Source organism: Pteronotus mesoamericanus, unplaced genomic scaffold, assembly GCF_021234165.1.
Source record: "Pteronotus mesoamericanus isolate MK-2021 breed Mesoamerican mustached bat unplaced genomic scaffold, CSHL_Meso_final scaffold_31, whole genome shotgun sequence".
In the NCBI taxonomy this organism is placed as follows: domain Eukaryota; kingdom Metazoa; phylum Chordata; class Mammalia; order Chiroptera; family Mormoopidae; genus Pteronotus; species Pteronotus mesoamericanus.
Window position 1 is genome coordinate 6,498,015 of NW_026555312.1, and position 19,950 is coordinate 6,517,964.

Genomic DNA, 19,950 nt, shown 5'->3' on the forward strand with positions numbered 1-19,950 from the left:
TTTAAATAACCCTCTCAATAACTGACAGGAAACGTAAATGGAAAATCAGTACAAGTATCAGCCACCTTGATTAGATGGAGAATTATAGAACATCCTTCCCAATAACAACAATGTGCATTCTTTTCAGGTGTATAGGGAATATTTACCAAATTATTGGCCACAAAATGCATCTCGATGGGTTTAAAAGGTTTCAAACCAGGCAAAGTATGTTCTGTGACTAAATGGAATTAGAAATGACAGAAAAATCTCTAGAAAATCCCCAAATATTAGAAAACTAATTAACACACTTCTAAATATCTTGTGGACCAAAGAAGAAAAAGGGAAATTAGAAAGCATTGTGCCCAGAATAAAAATGAAACACAGCTAATCAGATCTGGTGAAAGGAGGCACAGAGGGGAAGGATTACAAAGGGACATGATTGTGATGATTTCACAGGAATTTGCATGTCAAAACTGATCAAATTGTACCCTTTCAATTTGTGAAGTTTACTGATTGCCAGTTATACCTCAATAAAGCTGTTTTTAAAATCTCATTGGAAGGAGCCTCTAAATAGTAATTTATAATGTAATATGAGCAAAAATGTAAAGCCTACTCTTATTTCCAAACTTTAACCTCCTAGACTGCAAAGAAAAAAAGACTTTATAATACTATTCAGAACTCCATAGTTATTCTTTCTTTCCTGTAAATATACCTCTTCATAGCACTAAACATGATTGGGGATTAAAAAATAATTTTCCTGGCTGGTGTGGCTCAGTGGATTGAGTGCTGGCCTGCAAACCGAAAGGTCGTTGGTTCGATTCCCAGTCAGGGCACATGCCTGCGTTGCAGGCCAGGTCCCCTGTTGGGGGTGTGCAAGAGGCAACCACATATTAAGGTTTCCCTTCTTCTCTTTCTCCCACCCTTCTCGTCTCTCTAAAAATAAATAAACAAAAACAAGAAAAAGCCCTATAAAAATAATTTTGAACAATTAAAAGACAATTATTTCAACCATTTTCCTCCCCACTTGAATGAGTTTATGCCATCTAAGGAAAATTCCTATTATTGCCCTTGCCTCTACTTCGAAATATCCCTATATTTCTAATATCCTTTATCTTTTTTGCTCCTCTCAGTTTTCATAGAAAAGTCTTTGGCTCCTTTCCAATAATAAACTTCCTACTCTCTCCTGCATTCTCCAAAACGCTTTAACACTATCACTCCTCTCTTATAGCTTCACTTGACATTTTTTTTTCTTTTGCTACTAACATAGTTAAATCTTTCCTACGTGAAAAAAATGTCATTTTACCATATTTCTTCTTAAAGTTACTACCCAGTCTAACATACTATTTCTTTACTGCCAACCTTTGATAAATAGGCTATGACTGAATTCCCCAGGATCTGGCTTTTCATCCAGTTTAACGATTATTAGGGGTTAGACAACCCTTTTTGTTAAGGGCTAGATAATACATATTTTAGACTTTTTAGACCATACAATCTGTTGCCAACTATTCAATTCTGCCTAAGGGAGCCAAACTTAAACAAATGAGATATAATGATACACAAACAAATAAGAGTGGATATGTTCCAATATAACTATTCACAAAAACAGGCATCAGACCAGATTTAGCCCACTGGTAGTAGTTCGCTGCCTGGATACAGGATGCATTCTCAAGCCAGTTTGCTTAGGTTAAATCCTGACTCTTTCTCTTACTTGGTTAACTTAATGGCTCTGTGCCTCAGTTTCCTCATTTTTAAAATGGGAATAGTAAGTATTTCAGGAACTGTTGTGAAGATCGAATAAACTTAGAACAGAGTCTGTGACACAAAAAATGCTCAATAAATGTCAGTTAATATTTTCACTCAATACCACTAAATAACACTGTCAACAGTACCCTCCTAGTAGTCAAATTTAGAGGGCCTTCCTCTACATCTACACTTTCATCCCATTTGACCATTCTGCAGTGCTCAACAACTCTACCACTTAATTTGCACACAACCTTGAACAGACTTGTTTCAGCTTCATTATCTGCAAAACAGGAGCTAATAACAATATTAATGACCTCAAAACTTTGCTGAGGATTAATGAGATAATCCATGAAAAGAGTTTAGCAGTTTCTGGCATACATTAAGTACCTCCTCAATAACGTCGGTTATTATTACTATACTTCCTTCCACTTTGATGTATTCTGCTTTATTAGGAGCAATGTGTTATAGTAATTAGAAGACTTCAGAGTTTCAGACATGAGTTCAAATCTGACCTCTACCACTTCCTGTGTCACTCGATACATTACCTAACTTCGGTTTCTTCGTATGTGCAATGGCATATTATTAAAAGGAACAACAGAGAAAATAAATGTAACATACTCAGAGTACAGTGCTTGGTAATTAGTAAACATAAGCAGCCTCATGTACAAGCTGTCTACATCTGAGACAACTTGTACTTTATACAGTCATTCCACTCAGCCTATACATTATACCCACAGAAACTTATTCACTCTCATACCTTTAAAGGAATGAATTCTTAAACTACCTGTACCTGCCTAGTTTTAACCTGAGCTCCAGACCCACCTTTCCAATGGTCTGTTTGATATATCCCTTCCCCCACTTCCCAGTCTTTACCCACCAGCATTGCAATGTCAACATGTACTAAACTGTATTTTATCTTTCTTCTCACTCTGCTCCTCAAATCTACTCTTTTCCATACATTTCTTACTTCATTAGCTTAGCTTTCAAAATGCCTCTAAAACAGTTTCTTCTTCCTTTTCATTCCCATTGCCACTGACTTAGATCAAAAGGTCACCCTGTACCCCTAGTCTATACTGTTTAACAACCTGTTCATTGGTGTCTGTCTCTACTCTTGCCATGCTATTAGCCTCTCTTCAAAATTCCATCAAAATTTTGCTCCAGCTTCTAATAATTTTCTCCCTTGGGTTCCCCACTATGTCTCAACAATAATTACTAAGACACACTAAGTATGCCGTTAAGAAATCACATAAATAGTTTTTATACATATAACCTATTAGAATAGCAACTTTCAAACTTTTTTGACCATAACCTTCAGTAAGAAAAAGATTTTACATCATGACAGAGTATAACATACACACATAAGAGTAATTGGTTATATAACACCTATAAAGTTTTTGAAACATTCTTAAGTCTTATTCAATGAGTGTTACATTATGATTTTTCTTTCTATTCTTGTTCATACTTCAAAATGCTGGTCATGATCCACTAACTTGAAAACCACTGAATTAGAAGATATAATGGAAGAAAAATTTCACCATTTGCACAGAGAAAAAATGCTCAGGGGGAAAAAGGGATTTCAAAATGAAAACTTTAAGTTGTTTCTAGAATGTAAAAGACAACTTGAAATACATGTACTATATTCTCAGACAGAAATGCTAAGTATATAAATTCTCCTTAATTTAATTTATAAATTTAACTCAAGCCACTCTCAAAATACCAAGATATTTTTTGGAATGAGACAAGCCAATTCAAGTATCTCGATGGAAAAATAAATCCTGAAAAAAGTAATGGAGAGAAACTACTGTTACCAGATACTAAAACATACTGTTAAACTACAATACTACATACTACAGTACTGGCATATGACTAAACAAATCAATAGGACACAAATAGGACCACAAATATGACTAAACAAGTCAATAGGACAGAAATAGGACACAAAAAGGACCACAAATCAATAGGACACAAAAAGGACCAGAAATATGACTAAACAAATCAACAGGACACAAAAAGGACCAGAAATAGATATTAAAAAAACAAATACAAGAAAATGTGCAACTTAAAAATTAGAACTAATTTCATTTACACAGACTTTGTACAAATCAATACCAAAAAAAGGCCAATCATCAAGAAAAAAAATAGGTAAAGGATCAATTCACATAAAATGATGTACAAATGGCTCTGAACCATCTAAAGATACTTAACTGCATTCAAAATGAGAAAAATGCAAATCAAATCTACACCAAGATACCAATTTTTACTCTAACTGGATATACAAAGATCGTAGAACAAAGCTTTATAATCAGCCCTCCTGGCAAAGGGGCAGAAAATCAGTCTTTTCAGCACTGCTATCAGAAGGGCAAACCTTCACAGAGGGCATTTGGCAATACCCAAAATATAAATGCACATGCTCTCTGATCCAGTAACCATCCATCTAAGAATTTACATATATATTCATTGAAGCATTGTTTGTAACAGGAAAACAATTGGAAACACACCAAACATCTATTAGTAATGAACTAGGAAAAGAAATTATAGTACATCAATATAATGGATTATCATGCAGCTTTGGAAAAATAAAACAAATAAAACAAAAGAATAAGGAAATATTTTATGTACAGACAACTCAGAACAATGAGCGAGAAGAATATCATTTGTGCAAAAAGGAGGATGAAAAAGAGAACATATTGTATTTGCTTACATATGTGTAGTAAGATACACAAATAACCAATAACGGCTGTTGCTTATCTAGGGAAAGGAATGGGTAGAAAGTGTTTTCACTGCTTAATATTTTTTTATACCATTTCCATGATCAACTGTGTAAATGAATTGCCTATTAAAAAATTAATTTTTCAAAACATGAGACTTCTATAATTGTGGATGTGTTATTAAATCTTACTTTTCTTTTTCATTTGTCAATTTTTAAATATAAGCCAAGCACAGATCATGAGAAACCTAAAAAGTCCTTTTAACTTATATTATAAATGAGCTTTAATTTATATTACAAATGAGACCAAAATAATTGTAAATACTAATGAAAACACAAATGCATAAGTACATAATAAATTACTGCATGTTGAAGATGCCTTTATCTACTTCAAAAATAGGTTGTATCTCTCTTACCATATTCCAAATATTTTGTCAGACTGCACTTCCTGCTTGGAAACAGGAGGAGACACAGGAAATACAAATCACTACCAGAATGAATGAGGAAAAGTAAGGAGTTTTTTTTTTTTAAGTTATTAAAAAGTAAATTTCATGTTTAAAATAAAAAATGAGAGGAGTCAGGTTGCAATTTCTCACTTATCATGCTTACAAGTGGATAAATTTCATGTATTCAAACCTGTTATAGAACAAATAAGATTATACCTCTCTGATTCTAAAGTTATTATGTATTTAGATGTAATTTTTTTTAATGGTGTGATATATTCACAAAATGCATTCGACAGTTAAGATCTCCTAAGCAGGGTCATAGTTGTTTTCTAAATGTAATCAGGGGGTTAAGACAAGATAATCTCCACATTCAGAAATTTTCTGATTCTAATATACAATACTTTTTATGTTCTCCTTTTTAAAATAGAAGTAAAAATGTGCCTTTATAGATTTTTGAAAATATTAAAGTAGACAGCTTAGCAAAACACTGAGAATGCCACAGAACAGACATTTAAAACCAGTTTCTAACTCCCTCTTGCTTTCCAGGGTTTGAAAACTAAATTATCATTAGATGAAAGAATTAAATAAGCTCTGATTTAACCTCAATTTTTTTAGGTCACTGAATATTTTTCATTTTGGTATTGGTGATATTTTTAGATGACCTCAAGAATAAGAGAGTTTGTTTGTCAGGGGTTGGGGGGGGGTATATTTAAAAACAAACACCACCAAAGAAAACACAATTTTTGAAATTTTCTAGTCTCCAATCTCATGGAATCCTACTGAACCAGAATAAGTCTCTCAACAAAGTAATCTTTTAAATTTCTTCCAACACCAACTAAATCCTAACAATGATCCCAAGGGTAAAGTCAGTCATAGTGAGAAATAATATTCAAAAGATTGCTTTACCTCAAAAAAAAAAAAAGAAAGAAAGAAAAGGAAAAAGAGATCTTCAATGCAGCTGAGAGGCCACTTTCTTCAGGTCCACTTCTGGAATGTGGACACCAGCTATGCGCAGGCACACTCCTTCCCCAGGACATCCTGATTGCACACACAATAGCTACTGACAACAATTGCGTGAACTGTGCTTGCTATTTCCAAGCATGGAAATTTTACTATCTATAGACACAAATTTCCCTAAGTTAAGTTAAATGGCCCTTATAAACAGTCTATTTAAAAAACAAATTTGGTTACTAAGCAGATTTTAAAAAGTCACAAGAGAAGTTACCCGTTTTTCCCATTTAAATCCATCTACTTCTCCTTCAGTGCTTTAAATACAGAAAAAAGAACCATACAAATACCATAAATTTATGTCAGAAGTAGAGGAGGCAGTTCTTAAATAAATGAACTATGCTTTATTGAAAAGAATTTTTGCTCTTTCTGCCTCATCCCTTGACACTGGCCATTTGCCCTCTCTATATATGGGTGTGTTCACCAATGATATCATGTTCTTCAACATCCACAGTTCTTGTACGTGCACCCTATACCACAATCCCCAACAAGGCCCTCTAGCCCAATAAGTAAATGCCTACTTGATCTTGGAGACACAGGACAGGTATTACTGCTCCACAAGGAAGCTTAATCTTTCCTTTCCTTCCTCAACCCTGGGGAGTCATTATTTATAGTTACATTACTTGAATTCATACTTCCTATCGGTGACATTTAACACTGAAGATCACTTCTTAGAACCTTGCACTTTTAAATTTCATGACATCTCCTCACTTCTTAGGTTGTATTTTTGTGTGTCTAGGATCTCATACTCAGCCCTCTATTTACTCTGCACACCCTGAGGTGGTGTCGCTCTCTTCCATCACCACTTACACATCAACAACTCTCAAGTCCACATCTTCAACTCCCAACTCCAACTTAACCCCTAATATTCAACCTGTGGTATGTTTAATCAAATTAACATCCATCCCCTCTTCTGTAACAACCATATTCCACTCTGCCACATCTCTGCTTGTCCCTTAGATCAGGCTGTCCGCCTCATCTTGTTTATTATTTCTAAGAACCTCCTAAATAAACTCTGTGTCTCCAGTCTCATTTCTTCTCCAACACTCCCTTCACCCTCAGTCCTTCCTATATACGGCAGCCCAGAATAACAGATTCTGCTACTTTGGGGTGGCAAATCATTTTGTTAGATGAAAATGTCCCAATTCTTGATTCTTTTAGCACATGTTTCTCTCTCTCTCTCTCTCTTTTACACACACACACACACACACACAAAATTATATACACACATATATGCATACATGATAAACTTATTTCACAATTTTAGTTTCATTTTTAATATTTTAAATAATCTCCCAAGTCTTCTCTTTCTCCATTGGGTTCCCTAGTTTAAGGTGAGTCACTACAAATCACCATTTCTAGCACCAACTATCTTCACAAAACAAAGACTTTGTACAGCAATAGCCTCCTTCAAAAGAGCATGGACTCTTTCAAACAACCCATTTCAAAAATTTCAAAAATTTTAAATATTAATTGTTTAATTTATTTTATGTAGTATTTTTAGTGTTTTCTACCAAATAAAGTTTTAATTTTTAAAAGGAACAGTTTTAGGTATGACAGCAGGAATATTATATACTGAAGTATGCACACCTCTATTAATACACATCATATCAATGCCGTAAGAGAAGATGGCTCTATAGTGATTTTGAATGAAAATGTATCACTTGGATCTTTTTTGCCCTCACCAACCAACTTTTAATATATCTTTCTTACCTTTCACTTTTGCAGTAAGCGTTTCTGCAGCATTTTGAAGATCAACAGAATTGAGGTTCTGATGTTTATTCATTACAGACTTTAAAACACGGAGAAGTTCATCCAGACGTATATGAATAACTTCTTTAAAGCAGTCTTAAAAAGGAAAAAAAAAATTAAATTTGATTCCAAAATAAAGTTTCAGGAATCTAAATTATGAAAGATCGTTCTGAAGCTTTGTCTCCACAATTTTTGCCTACTATACATTCACTTCTATTCTCACAATTGCAATTATATAGTTTATATGTACAGCCTTCAAAAAAACTTTAATCATTTTAATTCATTAAGGATTTCAAGTCTCTCAGAATTTAGCACTACCTTTTTCAATTTTCTATGTCTAAATATGCTCTCCAGATTTCTCGAGGAAACTTTATAAGGTGTTTCCTGTCTTAGGGTTTTTATTTTAATATATGTTTTAATACATATGGTAACAGAGTTAAAGTCCTACAATGTCTGATATAATAACCAATATTCAAGAACAGTAATTTACTCAAATCAGAGTACTCTAGCCAATGAAAATGGGGTGCTACTCATGATCGTGACAGCACTTACTGGCATATTCCTGGATCACCATCCCAGGCAAACCAAAAAGTACAATTACCCTTTAACTTTTAAAACCCCCGAAATAATGCTCAAAAGTTTGAAAAGACAACCACCTTAAATACAATAGGTAATTTGCCTTTCTGTAACTTTACAGAGCGCTAGTGTTTTATAATAGTTAACATTTGTTAAGTGCTTCCTATGTGCTAGGCACTGTTAAAAGTACTTAAATTATATTTATATGAGAGAGTTGTATCGCATTTAACTTTCACATTGATAGGTAGATAATTTTAAAATCTCTATTGTACAGATGAGAAAACTGAGGCACACCTAAATTCACCAAGTTACTAAACTATGGAACCAAAATTTAAATCACAAAGTAGAATTCTAGAAGCCACATTCTTCATGTTATACTGCTTCCCTAGTGAAATAGCTTAAAAAAACACAAAAAACTTTTTATAATTATACAATTCTTTTCAGAAATGTTAAAAGAATATCACTAAGAAGAAAAACTGTCTACAGGGAATAAAACAAAAACAAAAACAACAAATTCTACCATCACTCATCAAATACTCTATTCATCAACAGCATTACCAAGAGAGAGAAATAAGTAGAATAAGAGCAGGCAAGGCTGGGAGCCCTGCATAGCAGGGCAAAGAATATTCTAAGAGGCACAGAAAAATAGTAGGGATGGAAACAGAGAGAGCAGAGTGCCTTCAGGAAAAGAAATCTGACTAATTCAACTAAAAAATTTTAAAGTAGAAAAAATACAGGGGATCGAGTGCTGGCCTAAGTAGCCTCGGAAATGAATACAGTCTATAAGAGAACAAAGAAAATGCACATAAATACTGTACTGTAGTTGATAAAGTGTATTCAATGAGGATTTGGGTTAACAATTATGATACTGCTATACATGGGTACTGGAATTGAACAGAGTAAATGGATGACGGATGGTAGGAACTGAGTATCTCACCGCTGGGGTGGAATTTACAGTTAGCAGGGTGAAGAGACTATAATGATGCAGGTGGTAATGAATTAAATTTGGATACTTCAGTTAGAATTAATGTTAATATAGATATAGGTGGCTACATATAGAGATATTTACAGATATGTGTTAGTATATAGGTTAGTATACACACAAAAATTCCTTTGCTGTCAGCTGAGAGAGCTTAAAAGAAATGACACTCCAGTAACAACAAACATACCTAGCACCCTGATCTTCATTTCTAATACCATTCTCCAATAAAAGGAACCAGGGCTCTTTAGAGAAATGGCTGACTCTAGGGCCGGGGCAGGAAATACAAAAGATGAGTTAGTAGCATCTTGTATTGTGAGAAAGTAAGGGCTTAAAGGAAACAAACTCTCATATTGAAGAGTTATGCCAAGAATGCACAAGAGACAACTGAAAGAGGTCCCAATGGCCAAAGGTGGAACAATTTGAGCAACAAAAAAATCAGAGTATTAGATTATAACCCAAAGTATAAAGTGAATATCCATGAGTCTATACTGATACAAATAAATGATTGAATAAATAAATGAAAAAGAATCTTTTGTATAGAATTCCAAATAATTGACACAGATTTTTGACCTCAAGGAGGAAAAGCGTGTATATGGTGACTGCCTTTCAAAGACTACAGTATGGAAGGAAGACAAAAAGAATAGTTTCACAGTAGAGAAGCTTAACACCTATTATAAGATGGGTGATCATGGTCAAAATTAACAGTGATAAATCATGTTCATAGTAAGTACTCTTGGTATGATGTGATAAAAATGGCACTTTATATTGTTATCGTTCTAATATCCCATAACCCGAGTCTCATCATGAGAAAAACATTAGTTAAATTTTAATCAAGGCACATCCTACAAAATACATAGCAAATACTCCTTCAATTCTCAAAGTCATTAAATAATCAGGAAAGTTTGAAAAACTGTCACGACCAAGGAGGGCCTAAGGAGATATGACAGTTAAATATAGTATAATAGAACTCTGGAAGAGACATTAGGGACTATTAGGGACAATTATGGACATATGAATAAACTGTGGACTTTCATTAATAATGTATCATTATAAATACTGGTTCATTAAAAGACATATCATACTAATATAAAATGTAAATAAATAGGGGGCACTGGGTATAAGAGTACATGGGAACTCTGTACTATCGTCTCAATTTTTCTGTAAATCTAAAATTATTCTAAAAATAGTCTATTTAATAAGTGAAATACAAATGGAGAAAAGATTTTAGGAATTTTATGCACTATTAAAATTTTTTCCATAAATATGTATTACTTTTATAATTAGAAATTCATTTATATATTTTAATTCCTAGGGAAATGTGAGTATGCAGCTAGTTGCATAATAATTAAGTTATAAATTATCTTAATTAAATGATCAATATCTATTTTGTCTGTTTTATAATTGCAATTGTTAGTTTGGTTGGTTCACCAAGTTGAGGCCATATAATTTAGTGGTTGGTTAAAAGCAAAATCTCTAGAACCAGACGGCCTGAATTTGAATTCCAACTCCATGGCAGAGAGACCTTGGGCAAGTTACTTAGCCTCTCTGTGCCTCAGTTTCCTCACCTGTAAAAAGATGATAATGATAGCTCCTTCATTATTGGCTGGATTAAATTAAAACACATAAATTATTTAGAACAGTAGATGGAACATAGTAAACCCTCCATAAATACTTGTTGTTATTCTTATTAGTGTATGTAGCAGCAGAAACAGGTTAATAACAAAGGTTAGGTCTGAAATTAAACCTCATTATTTTTGAGATAGAAGAAACTTCTGGAAAATAATAAAATTTGACTAGTTTTTAGATATAATAATTATATTTCCCCCCGTTCTGTATTGCAAAATCTATTCTTTGTTTGGCCTATAACTAAATAAAGCTAGTTTATGGTAATACTTCTGCCTACTTCAAAACCAAGGTAGAGTGATTACCTAGTATCATAAAGTTGTACCGTACTCTTTTTGAAACCTATGTTAATCTTTAAAGATAAAAGAAAGCCAGTCATTTCTATCCCCCACTCTGATGTTTCATAATGCAATCTACAGATATTAATATACTTAGAAAATACTTTTGCCTTATTTTGAGGTCTTAGGCAAAAAAAGCTTGATTTTTGAGTGTCAACAACAACCATCAATATTCAAAATTAGTGTTGGATATTAAGCAAGAACTACAAAATACTAATGGCTTAAAGGCCTATATAATCCAAGGTAATAAGTTTTGGTCTTCTGAGAGTCAAGGAAATTAAAGATGTTGAATTGCATTTATTTCAAAATTATTACATGGTTTTCAATTTTCTTAGTTTTAATTTCTAATGCCACATTCAGTAACAGATACAGCTCACATAAAGAAAAACTCTTTGAGATCCTCAATAATTTTTAACATTGTAAGGTGTCCTGAGATTCCATGTTAATGGTTTTTCTAAAAACAAACAAACAAAAACTCTGAAAAATATTCCAGTAACTATCAGCATAAATGTTTTACCAACTTGAAGTCCTTTTTTTCCTATAAGGAAGTCTTTATAAACACATATAAACACAAATCAAAATACTGAAATACAGTAACTGAGTAATTTAGTAAGAAATTTCAGAAGTACATCAAATTACCCTATAAATAATTCCAGTTTCCTGTGTTTGAACACACTTCGGGAGCTTATGAATCAACAAAAATGAACACAACAGCTAAAGAAAATGTCAATTACAAAGATTCATAAACTTTTCTACATTTCTTAGTAGAAGAATCAACTATCAGCACATCACTATATCCTGATAATACTTCACCTGGGTTTTTATAAATTATAGCATGCCCTTAATTATGTTCTAAGTGCAAAAAAAAGTTCCATTTTTACCAAATGTTCTTCTCCCTTATAAAAGAAGAAAGCTACTTCAAATTCTTTTTATGAGACACAAGGCATCTTAAGCTGAAAATGAAACTTTTTAAAAAAATTTTAAGGAGTTTTAAGTAGCTCCTTCACCAACATTAAATATCCCCAGTCTGTCCTCCCACCTACCGCCCACCACAGCAGCACCAATGAGCAAGGTACAAGGAGCAGTAACCATTAATTCTTCCCCAGTACAGAAGAAAGGTTAAGTGGCTACTTGGTATAGTAGAAAACAACAGATTTAGATCAAGAAACTTGGGTTCCAATGCTTGATCTGCCAAACTTCCTTGAAATGACCCTATTACAAAACTCCTAGTTTCTCTGATCTCAGATTAATCCTCAGTAAAATGGAATTAATAAGAACGCCTGTCCCTATAGCTACCTTTAAAAAAATGTTGTGAATATCAAATAAATTAATAGGAACAAAACTGCTTTATAGTCTTAATATAAACAGCTATTATTTCTATTAAATCTGTAAGCCATTTGAACTAAATACTTTTGAAGACAGATTTGTCTCATATAAAATTATACTCAATAGCAAACGTACTTATAGTAAGGTCCCACAATAATTTGGCTAATGAAAACAAAACATTAAAGTTAAGTTTCAATTTCATTTTGTATATAAAAATCTAAATTAGTAAATTGCTTGGAAACCATAATTAAAGATATACTTTATAAAAACATTTCTATACCTATTAAGTTAAATTATAGTATTTAAACTAGTCATATAACTAAATGCAACATAATTTTTATAGTGGCCACATTATAAATGTAATGAAATTTAATTTATACTACACAAAGGTATTATATATGCAAATGTAATAATGTTCAACCAAAATCTTAATAAGTAAAACCCCTGTATCACAATGTTTGTTATCTACCATCCCAGTAATATGGTAATCTGAATTTTAATTTATTGTTTCACTTATTTGTGCCATTTATTTTCTGCTTCATTCAGCTTATCAAGTAAAAACAGATTAGCCAGCTCTACTTTTTGGTTCTCATGCATTAACACAATACTGCAGTGTTTATATTGCAAACACTTCATGGAAATGCTTAAGTAAATAAATGAAAAAATCCATGGTGCTCCTTGATTAAAAAAAAAAACAAAAACCTGACAATTTTTAAAATCAGTCTTCTTAATTCAGCGTAACCTCTGTGGGAGAATAATGAAAACAACAAAGAGGAAAAAAGTTTCAGAACTTATCGCTAGGAAATTCCCTTTATTTAGCTGTAATGACTTCTGAATTTACAGAATAAAAGTGAAGCCTGAATAGCAGCTTTCCTTATCCAGCCACTCCGGGACTATAAAAACAACAGCTGACACTTTAAAATATTTATTCTAAGAGCTTCACATTTATGAAATCATTTGATCTTCGCAACAACCCAGTGATGTAGTAATACCTAAGTATTATTACTCCTTTGAACAGATGTAGAAACTGAGGCACAGAGAAGATAAGTAACTTGGCCTATGGCAGAATGAGGATTCCACCTTGGGCATTCCAGCTCTAGAATCACTAAAACATATCAACATGGATTAAGAAGCTATGATTAATGACAGTACTCCACAGTCTGTGATTTAATAGGCTTTAATATCTAATAGAACATGCCAGTTACTATTTTAAGTGGTGTTAAATTTGGCAAACCGTTCTAGACCAGTACAGAAAAGAGGAAAGTAATCTCCTAAGAGCTGGCACATGTATAATGAATGAGTTACTTGTATTTCATACTTCATTCCCCAAAAATTCAATCCATATTTTCTAGGCACTAAGATATAACCTATTATTATTAACGAGTCATAAGTGATATCCATTAGAAATAACTTCTAAAGAAATTTACTTCTACAAGAACACAGCAGGAGGACATGTCTGAGACTAGCAACTTAATATTTCCCATATTTTACAAAATTTCCGGTACATTATAGGGACTAAAAATTAAGTTAACCGTCATCAGTAGTCAAGGTAACACGCACTGAAATTTGCCTAAGATAAATTTATACACCCTCCTCTATATTCACCTGGAAAAAATTGGGTTAACCCATATGACAAGATTTCAATTCAGACTTGGAAAATTTAAGTGCAACTTCCCTCTAACAACAGAATATATTATTTAATGGCATTAAACTTGTTAATTAAGTTCTTTTGTTCAATAAAATATGCTTTAGAAAGTTAACAACCCTCTCTTCTAACTACAGTCCTGTCAAATTTAGGACCTAGAATTCATTAGAAGTAATCATTTATAAGATCAGTTATGTTTTTACAAAATAAAAGTGATACACTCAAATTAGAAAGCACTCTTAGAAGTTAGAGAACTACTTTATCTTAAAGTGATACGTTTATCTCCCTTTCTAGCCTATTTAAAAAGAAACAAAACAGAAAAACAAGACACCGTTTTCCCAATAGTAAACTTTTATTAATGTTGCTCAGTTGGTTGGAAAGGATGGTCCATAAAACAAAAAAGGTCACGGGTTCAATTCCAGGTCAGGGCACCTGCAAGAGGCAACTGATCAATGTTTCTCCCTCACATAGATGTTTCTCTTCCTTTCTCTCTCCCTCCTTTCCCTTCCCTCTGAAATCAAAATGCACTTCCTTGGGTTGGGATTAAAAAAAATAGTGTCATATAATCAATATATTACAAGAAGTATTACACTAACTGCTGACCTTCAAATATGTTATAATGGCAATTAGAGACTTCAAAGCACTGGGTACCAGAAAAATTAAGTAGTCTGCAAAATTCTTTTTAGCCTGATTAAAAACCCAGGCAAATTCCCAAATCTTTGGCTTCAAGTGGTGTTCTGCCTGGGAATGGAGAGGTTTGTCACAAAGACAGATTTTAAAATTACTGAATAGCCCTAGCTGGTGTGGTTCAGTTGGTTGGGGCACCCTTCTACAAACCAAAAGGCCACAGGTACAATTCCCGGTTAGGGTTCATGCCTAGATTGTGGGTTCCGTCCCCAGCCCAGGCATATACCAGAGGCAACCATCAATGTTTCTCTCCTCTCCCTCCCTTCCCCTCTCTTTAAATCAATAAGCATGTCCTCTGGTGAGGATAATTAAAAAAAAAAATTACTGTGTAAACTAGAAGATTTATGAATCTGTTCTTTGGAATTCAGAACACATTACTCCTCAAGGGGCAACCATAAACCTGAATTGGCATTTACACTGTATATATATTAATCTGTGTTTTTTTATTTAAACACAGAAGATGTACATATAATTCAGTGTCTTCAGCATTTTAATATAAGATGCAAAATTTGCCCCTTTATTCGTAATATACCTTAAGAGCATTGGATAGAGCTCAAAACTTCAATTCCACATCTACTACTTGTAGGAGACTACAGGGTAAACTCTTCCCTGAATTAGTAGAGGACAAAGAGGATTAACAGCTCTACCACTCACCCTATCAAATTAAGTGTTTCCACAGTCCTCTGATCTCCCACATTAAGCTCTCCATTTTTATTTGTAAATAAAAACAGAAGAGGCAAACTGCATACATGTCTTAACCCTGTTAAGGGACACAGGACTCTTGGGCAAACACCTATTTTCTGTAATCAATTCCTCAACAACTACTGCAGTATGAGATTTACATCCTCACTTGGGAAATTTTCATATCACATGAGATCGTTATCATAAAACTCCTATTTAAAAAATCCTATAGAATGGTGGAAGATGGATGTTCTCTAAAATACATTATGCACTTTGAAAACTTAGCTGTATTCTTCAGCTTTGAACTGTCAATATTCAGAACAACATAGACTCTCCAACTCCAATCAAATTTTGAATCATAGAATTATAAAATGGACAGCATCTGGTGTAAGCACCTCCTTCTTAACAAATTACTCAATGGCTTAACCCACATTCCCAAGCTAGTCAGTAGCACAGCTAGGCCTAGAACCTAAGTCACGTGATTCTCTTTCCAGTCCTCTTTCTGTCATCCCTTACTACCAATTTAACCAAATTGTATAATCTGGCTGGATATTGACCTACTTGTTCAAATCAAAGAAGGGCATGAAAGATACACACTCCAAAGGCAACCTAAGGAAGGGGAACCCAAATACACCCCAAGAGTTCCTATTTCTAGTAAAATTTTCTCAAATGTGTTCCCATACCAATTTTCTAAGTTTCCTTTTAATGCTGTAGAATTCAAAAATACTTATAGGTCAAGAACCTATCTCAATTTCTCAAGATTGATACAGGCCAAATGTCTGTACCAGCACTGTCCAATAGAAATTTCTGCAAATGATGGAAATTTTTTCATTGCATTGTCCAAAATGCCACTGGCCATTATGTGGCTAAAAAGCACTTGAAATGTGGTTACTACAACTAAGAAGCTGAATTTTTAATTTTAATTTAAATTTAAATAGCCACATGTCTAGAAGCCACCCTAGTGGATAGTCAGATCCAGATAATCCCCAGTGAAAAGAGAACTAGCTAATGAAAGAATGAAAACTGAGCAGTGTTTTCACAGACTATCTGCCACGTAAAGCAAGTAGGACCGAATGGAAAGCACACACCATTCCGCATTCATGACCTCTGGGTTCCAAAAGAAACTACTGTTTACCAGCATTAAGGGGTTGATGAAATCACATAATCTATGTCATCCATATAACTCATCTGTGAAATGGTGCTAAAAGTACCTGCCTTTTTGGGGACTGTGTGACTCAATGCTGTTTGTATGTAAAAGTACTCTGGTAAAACATAAAAAGTCTATTAGGCTGAACACCTGAAGCAGCAGTCAAGTGATCTGCACATCATTGTCTTATGACAGGTAAAGTATATAAAGAAAATGGCATTCAAATCACACCAAAAGGTGACTTGATTTGTACATCTACAATTTATGTTCTCAAAAGCTAACTTTTTAGTTTATTAACAGTCAACTTATATGAATTAAAAGGTCATAAACAATGACAAAAATTTGGCATCCTTCCTCTAAAAGAGGCAAAAGACCAAAATATTGGCAAGGCCACTGACAAGGCTCCCTCACTACGAAAGAAAAATAGTAACATAGCTCTTTGCTCTAGGGTCACAATTTACAACTATGGTAGAACTACAGAATGGCAGAAGTCTAGGGATATTTCTCAATACCCAGAATACAAAAGGATGGCTTATTCTAGTCTATAGGAATATACATAATACCACCTTAAAGAGTTACAGAATTTTAAACTTTTTACCTGTTTTCCAGATCAGATTTCATGATTCTTATAACAATTCTATTAAGTAAATAAGGAATAGCCTGATACTCCAACAGACTGAAAAATCATAATCAATATTACAAGTAAGCATATTATTATGTAGCATTTCTTAACGATTTCTAATGAGGTTAATTTATATGTTTATACCTACTCCCTTATTTAAGGAGAACAAACAAAAAAGGTTCTATCAACTCAAATAAACTAACTAGTATATTCTCAGATTTTGAAAACAATGATCCAAAAACAAGAAAAAAATTCTTGTCAAATCCAATACTTATTTTGAGATGGCATACATTCATCCTTTTAACTCTTGATTGAAGAACCAAGCATTACAATCAACCCAAAGGAAAACAACAAAATTTTCTGACCACTGCTTACTAATGAGAATTGGCTGTCCAAAAGATGGTTTTTACATATTTTAATTAATTTACCAGCCATAAATGGCAAGTTTTTTTCTTATCAACAATATAATTGAATATTTAAATTTTGAAGTACTAGTTTTCTTATTGGGATAATATCCTTACAGCTTTTTAACATTAAATTTTTGTGAAAAATATATTTCCATACACACACTTTTATCCCAAGGGGTAGTCTCCTCTGGCTATCTTTTATGTGTTACCATTTTCCTCTTTTTTCACTTAGGATCCGTTTTCAGTCCTCTTTCTTCCTAAACTCTCAATTGTCTACTCACAAATTAAAAGTAATATAATTGCCTACTCACAAATTAGAAGTCATAAAATACACACACACACACACACACAGAGTCTTAAAAGAATGGCTTGTGTGATTGTTGTTTTAAGTAAAATTCAGTACTAAAATTTTGAGGTTACAATTCAAGTCCAGTTATTTTGGGCATACAACCTGAAAAATTAGAGTTAGTCTAGAATAAACTCTTAAAAAGCAGTATTTAAAACAAGATATTGTTTTAGTTTCTGTTTACCAGAAAATAAATATTTAACTTATATATATATAGAAAATATTTATTAGAACCTTATGTCTACAAAACACCTGGAGGTCTCATCTAAATAACACTAAGTATCTTTTTTTTCCACATCCAGACAAACTATTTATGAACATAGAAATTAAGTGTGACTTATAACAGAAGAATAGAAGCTGTATCTATAATTATCACTGTCATCAAATTTGTAACATAAAAGAGGCACTAAAAGTTGAAAGACTTAGGTACAAGAGCAAGACAGAGAGTACAGATGTGTATAATTCTTTCTCTCTGAAGAATCAAGTCTCATGCTCCATTATCCATATCTAACTAAACAGAGAATAAATTCTGCGATTATCCCTTAACTGAAGAAGCAAACTGAGAATTAAGTTTGATTTTTGAAAATAAATTCACTCAAAAGCAGTGATTTTTAGATTAGGTTTTAGGAACAATGTAGAAAACCAAATCTAGGCAGAAGCATCAACAATGTAAAATATGAACATAAGGCTGCTTATTAAAGACCAATCAATGCACTGTTATTATTAAGAAGGTTAAAATCCCAATGATCTAAAATTTTCCTATGCCGAATGGGCCCAACCGCTACGAACCAAAGACTTATTTTTGTTTTTGTGTATTCTTGTTCCCTCACACTTACCGAAGTTCCTATAATATATTGCACTGTATCTGATTATAAAATACTTTACACTGTAAACAGTAAACATTTGGGGAGGAAAAAGGCATTAAATAGCTACAGGAAAAGTCCCTGTTTGTACCACTGTGTACACACTTATCTGTAACTAGGTTGGCATTTAAAATTTTACAAGCTATCCAGTAAGAAATCTAAGAGAAAACAGTTGACAAACCTGAAAGAATAGCTTCTTTCAAATATAATAGCATATGGGAGAACTTCCTGATATCATTCACCAACTCCTTGATGTAATCCGGATCAAAAACAGAGTTGGAACTTAGAGACTTGAGCCCCATTTCAGAAGTTGTAACATCAGTAGAGAGCTGGCCTGATGATAAAACACGTTTTTTCTTTGTCTTTTTCTGTTTGTGAGCAATCATCCTTTCATATAACAGTCAGAAAAACTGAAATCCTTAAAGGGGTGAGAAAAAAAAAAGAGAAACACAATACTACATCAACCAGGGGGAACATTCTACTAGGTTTTCACAAATAGCTCATAGCCCACCTCAGTATTCTATTAAATCCAACCATGACAACGAACACTGTACTGTACTACTACTAATAGTAGCAGCTTCCATTTATTTGGTGCCAGTAACCCTGACAAATTTATGATATGCAAACTACTATTCTCTTCATTTCACTCAATAACTGAGGTTTGGAGATTAAATAATTTGTCTAAGAGTTTAGCTGACAAATGATGAACTGGTACTTAAGCCCGTATCTGCCTTGTCACTAAAATCTATGCTCTTAACTCCTAGGGTACAGAATTTTTGTAATTTGTGAAAGTTTTCCTGAAATGTCACTTAGTGGAAGGGCATGTTCTTCCTCCATGACAGCGCCTTCAAAAATAAAGATGAAATATAAGCCCTGTTTCCAAAAATCCCTCTCCATCACTTGCTATGTGTGGCCTGATATGATGTTAATTACCCCTTTACCTGCTGTGCTCATTATGAAGTGGGGGATAACATCCTGACGATACCTACCTCAGGAGATTATTGTAAGCATTAAAATAGACAATGGCGTGGAAGTGTTCACCCCAACATATAAAAGAAGTTAAATTACATTT

The 19,950-nt window shown here is 33.3% G+C and overlaps 1 protein-coding gene across 4 annotated transcripts in view; it reads right to left on the reverse strand.

The window, feature by feature from the left end:
- The window catches only part of ARHGAP29 (Rho GTPase activating protein 29), a 75,044-nt gene that overhangs the window by 38,293 nt on the left and 16,801 nt on the right, over positions 1–19,950 (reverse strand). For 3 of the 4 annotated variants that reach the window (XM_054592162.1, XM_054592163.1, XM_054592165.1), the window contains 2 exons: positions 19,060–19,296; positions 7,597–7,731 (listed from right to left, as the gene is read on the reverse strand). In XM_054592162.1, coding sequence (XP_054448137.1) covers positions 7,597–7,731; positions 19,060–19,264 — 340 coding nt within the window. In that variant the 5' untranslated portion in view covers positions 19,265–19,296. The remainder of the gene's footprint in view (positions 1–7,596; positions 7,732–19,059; positions 19,297–19,950) is intronic. The other variant, XM_054592166.1, reaches the window with a different exon arrangement.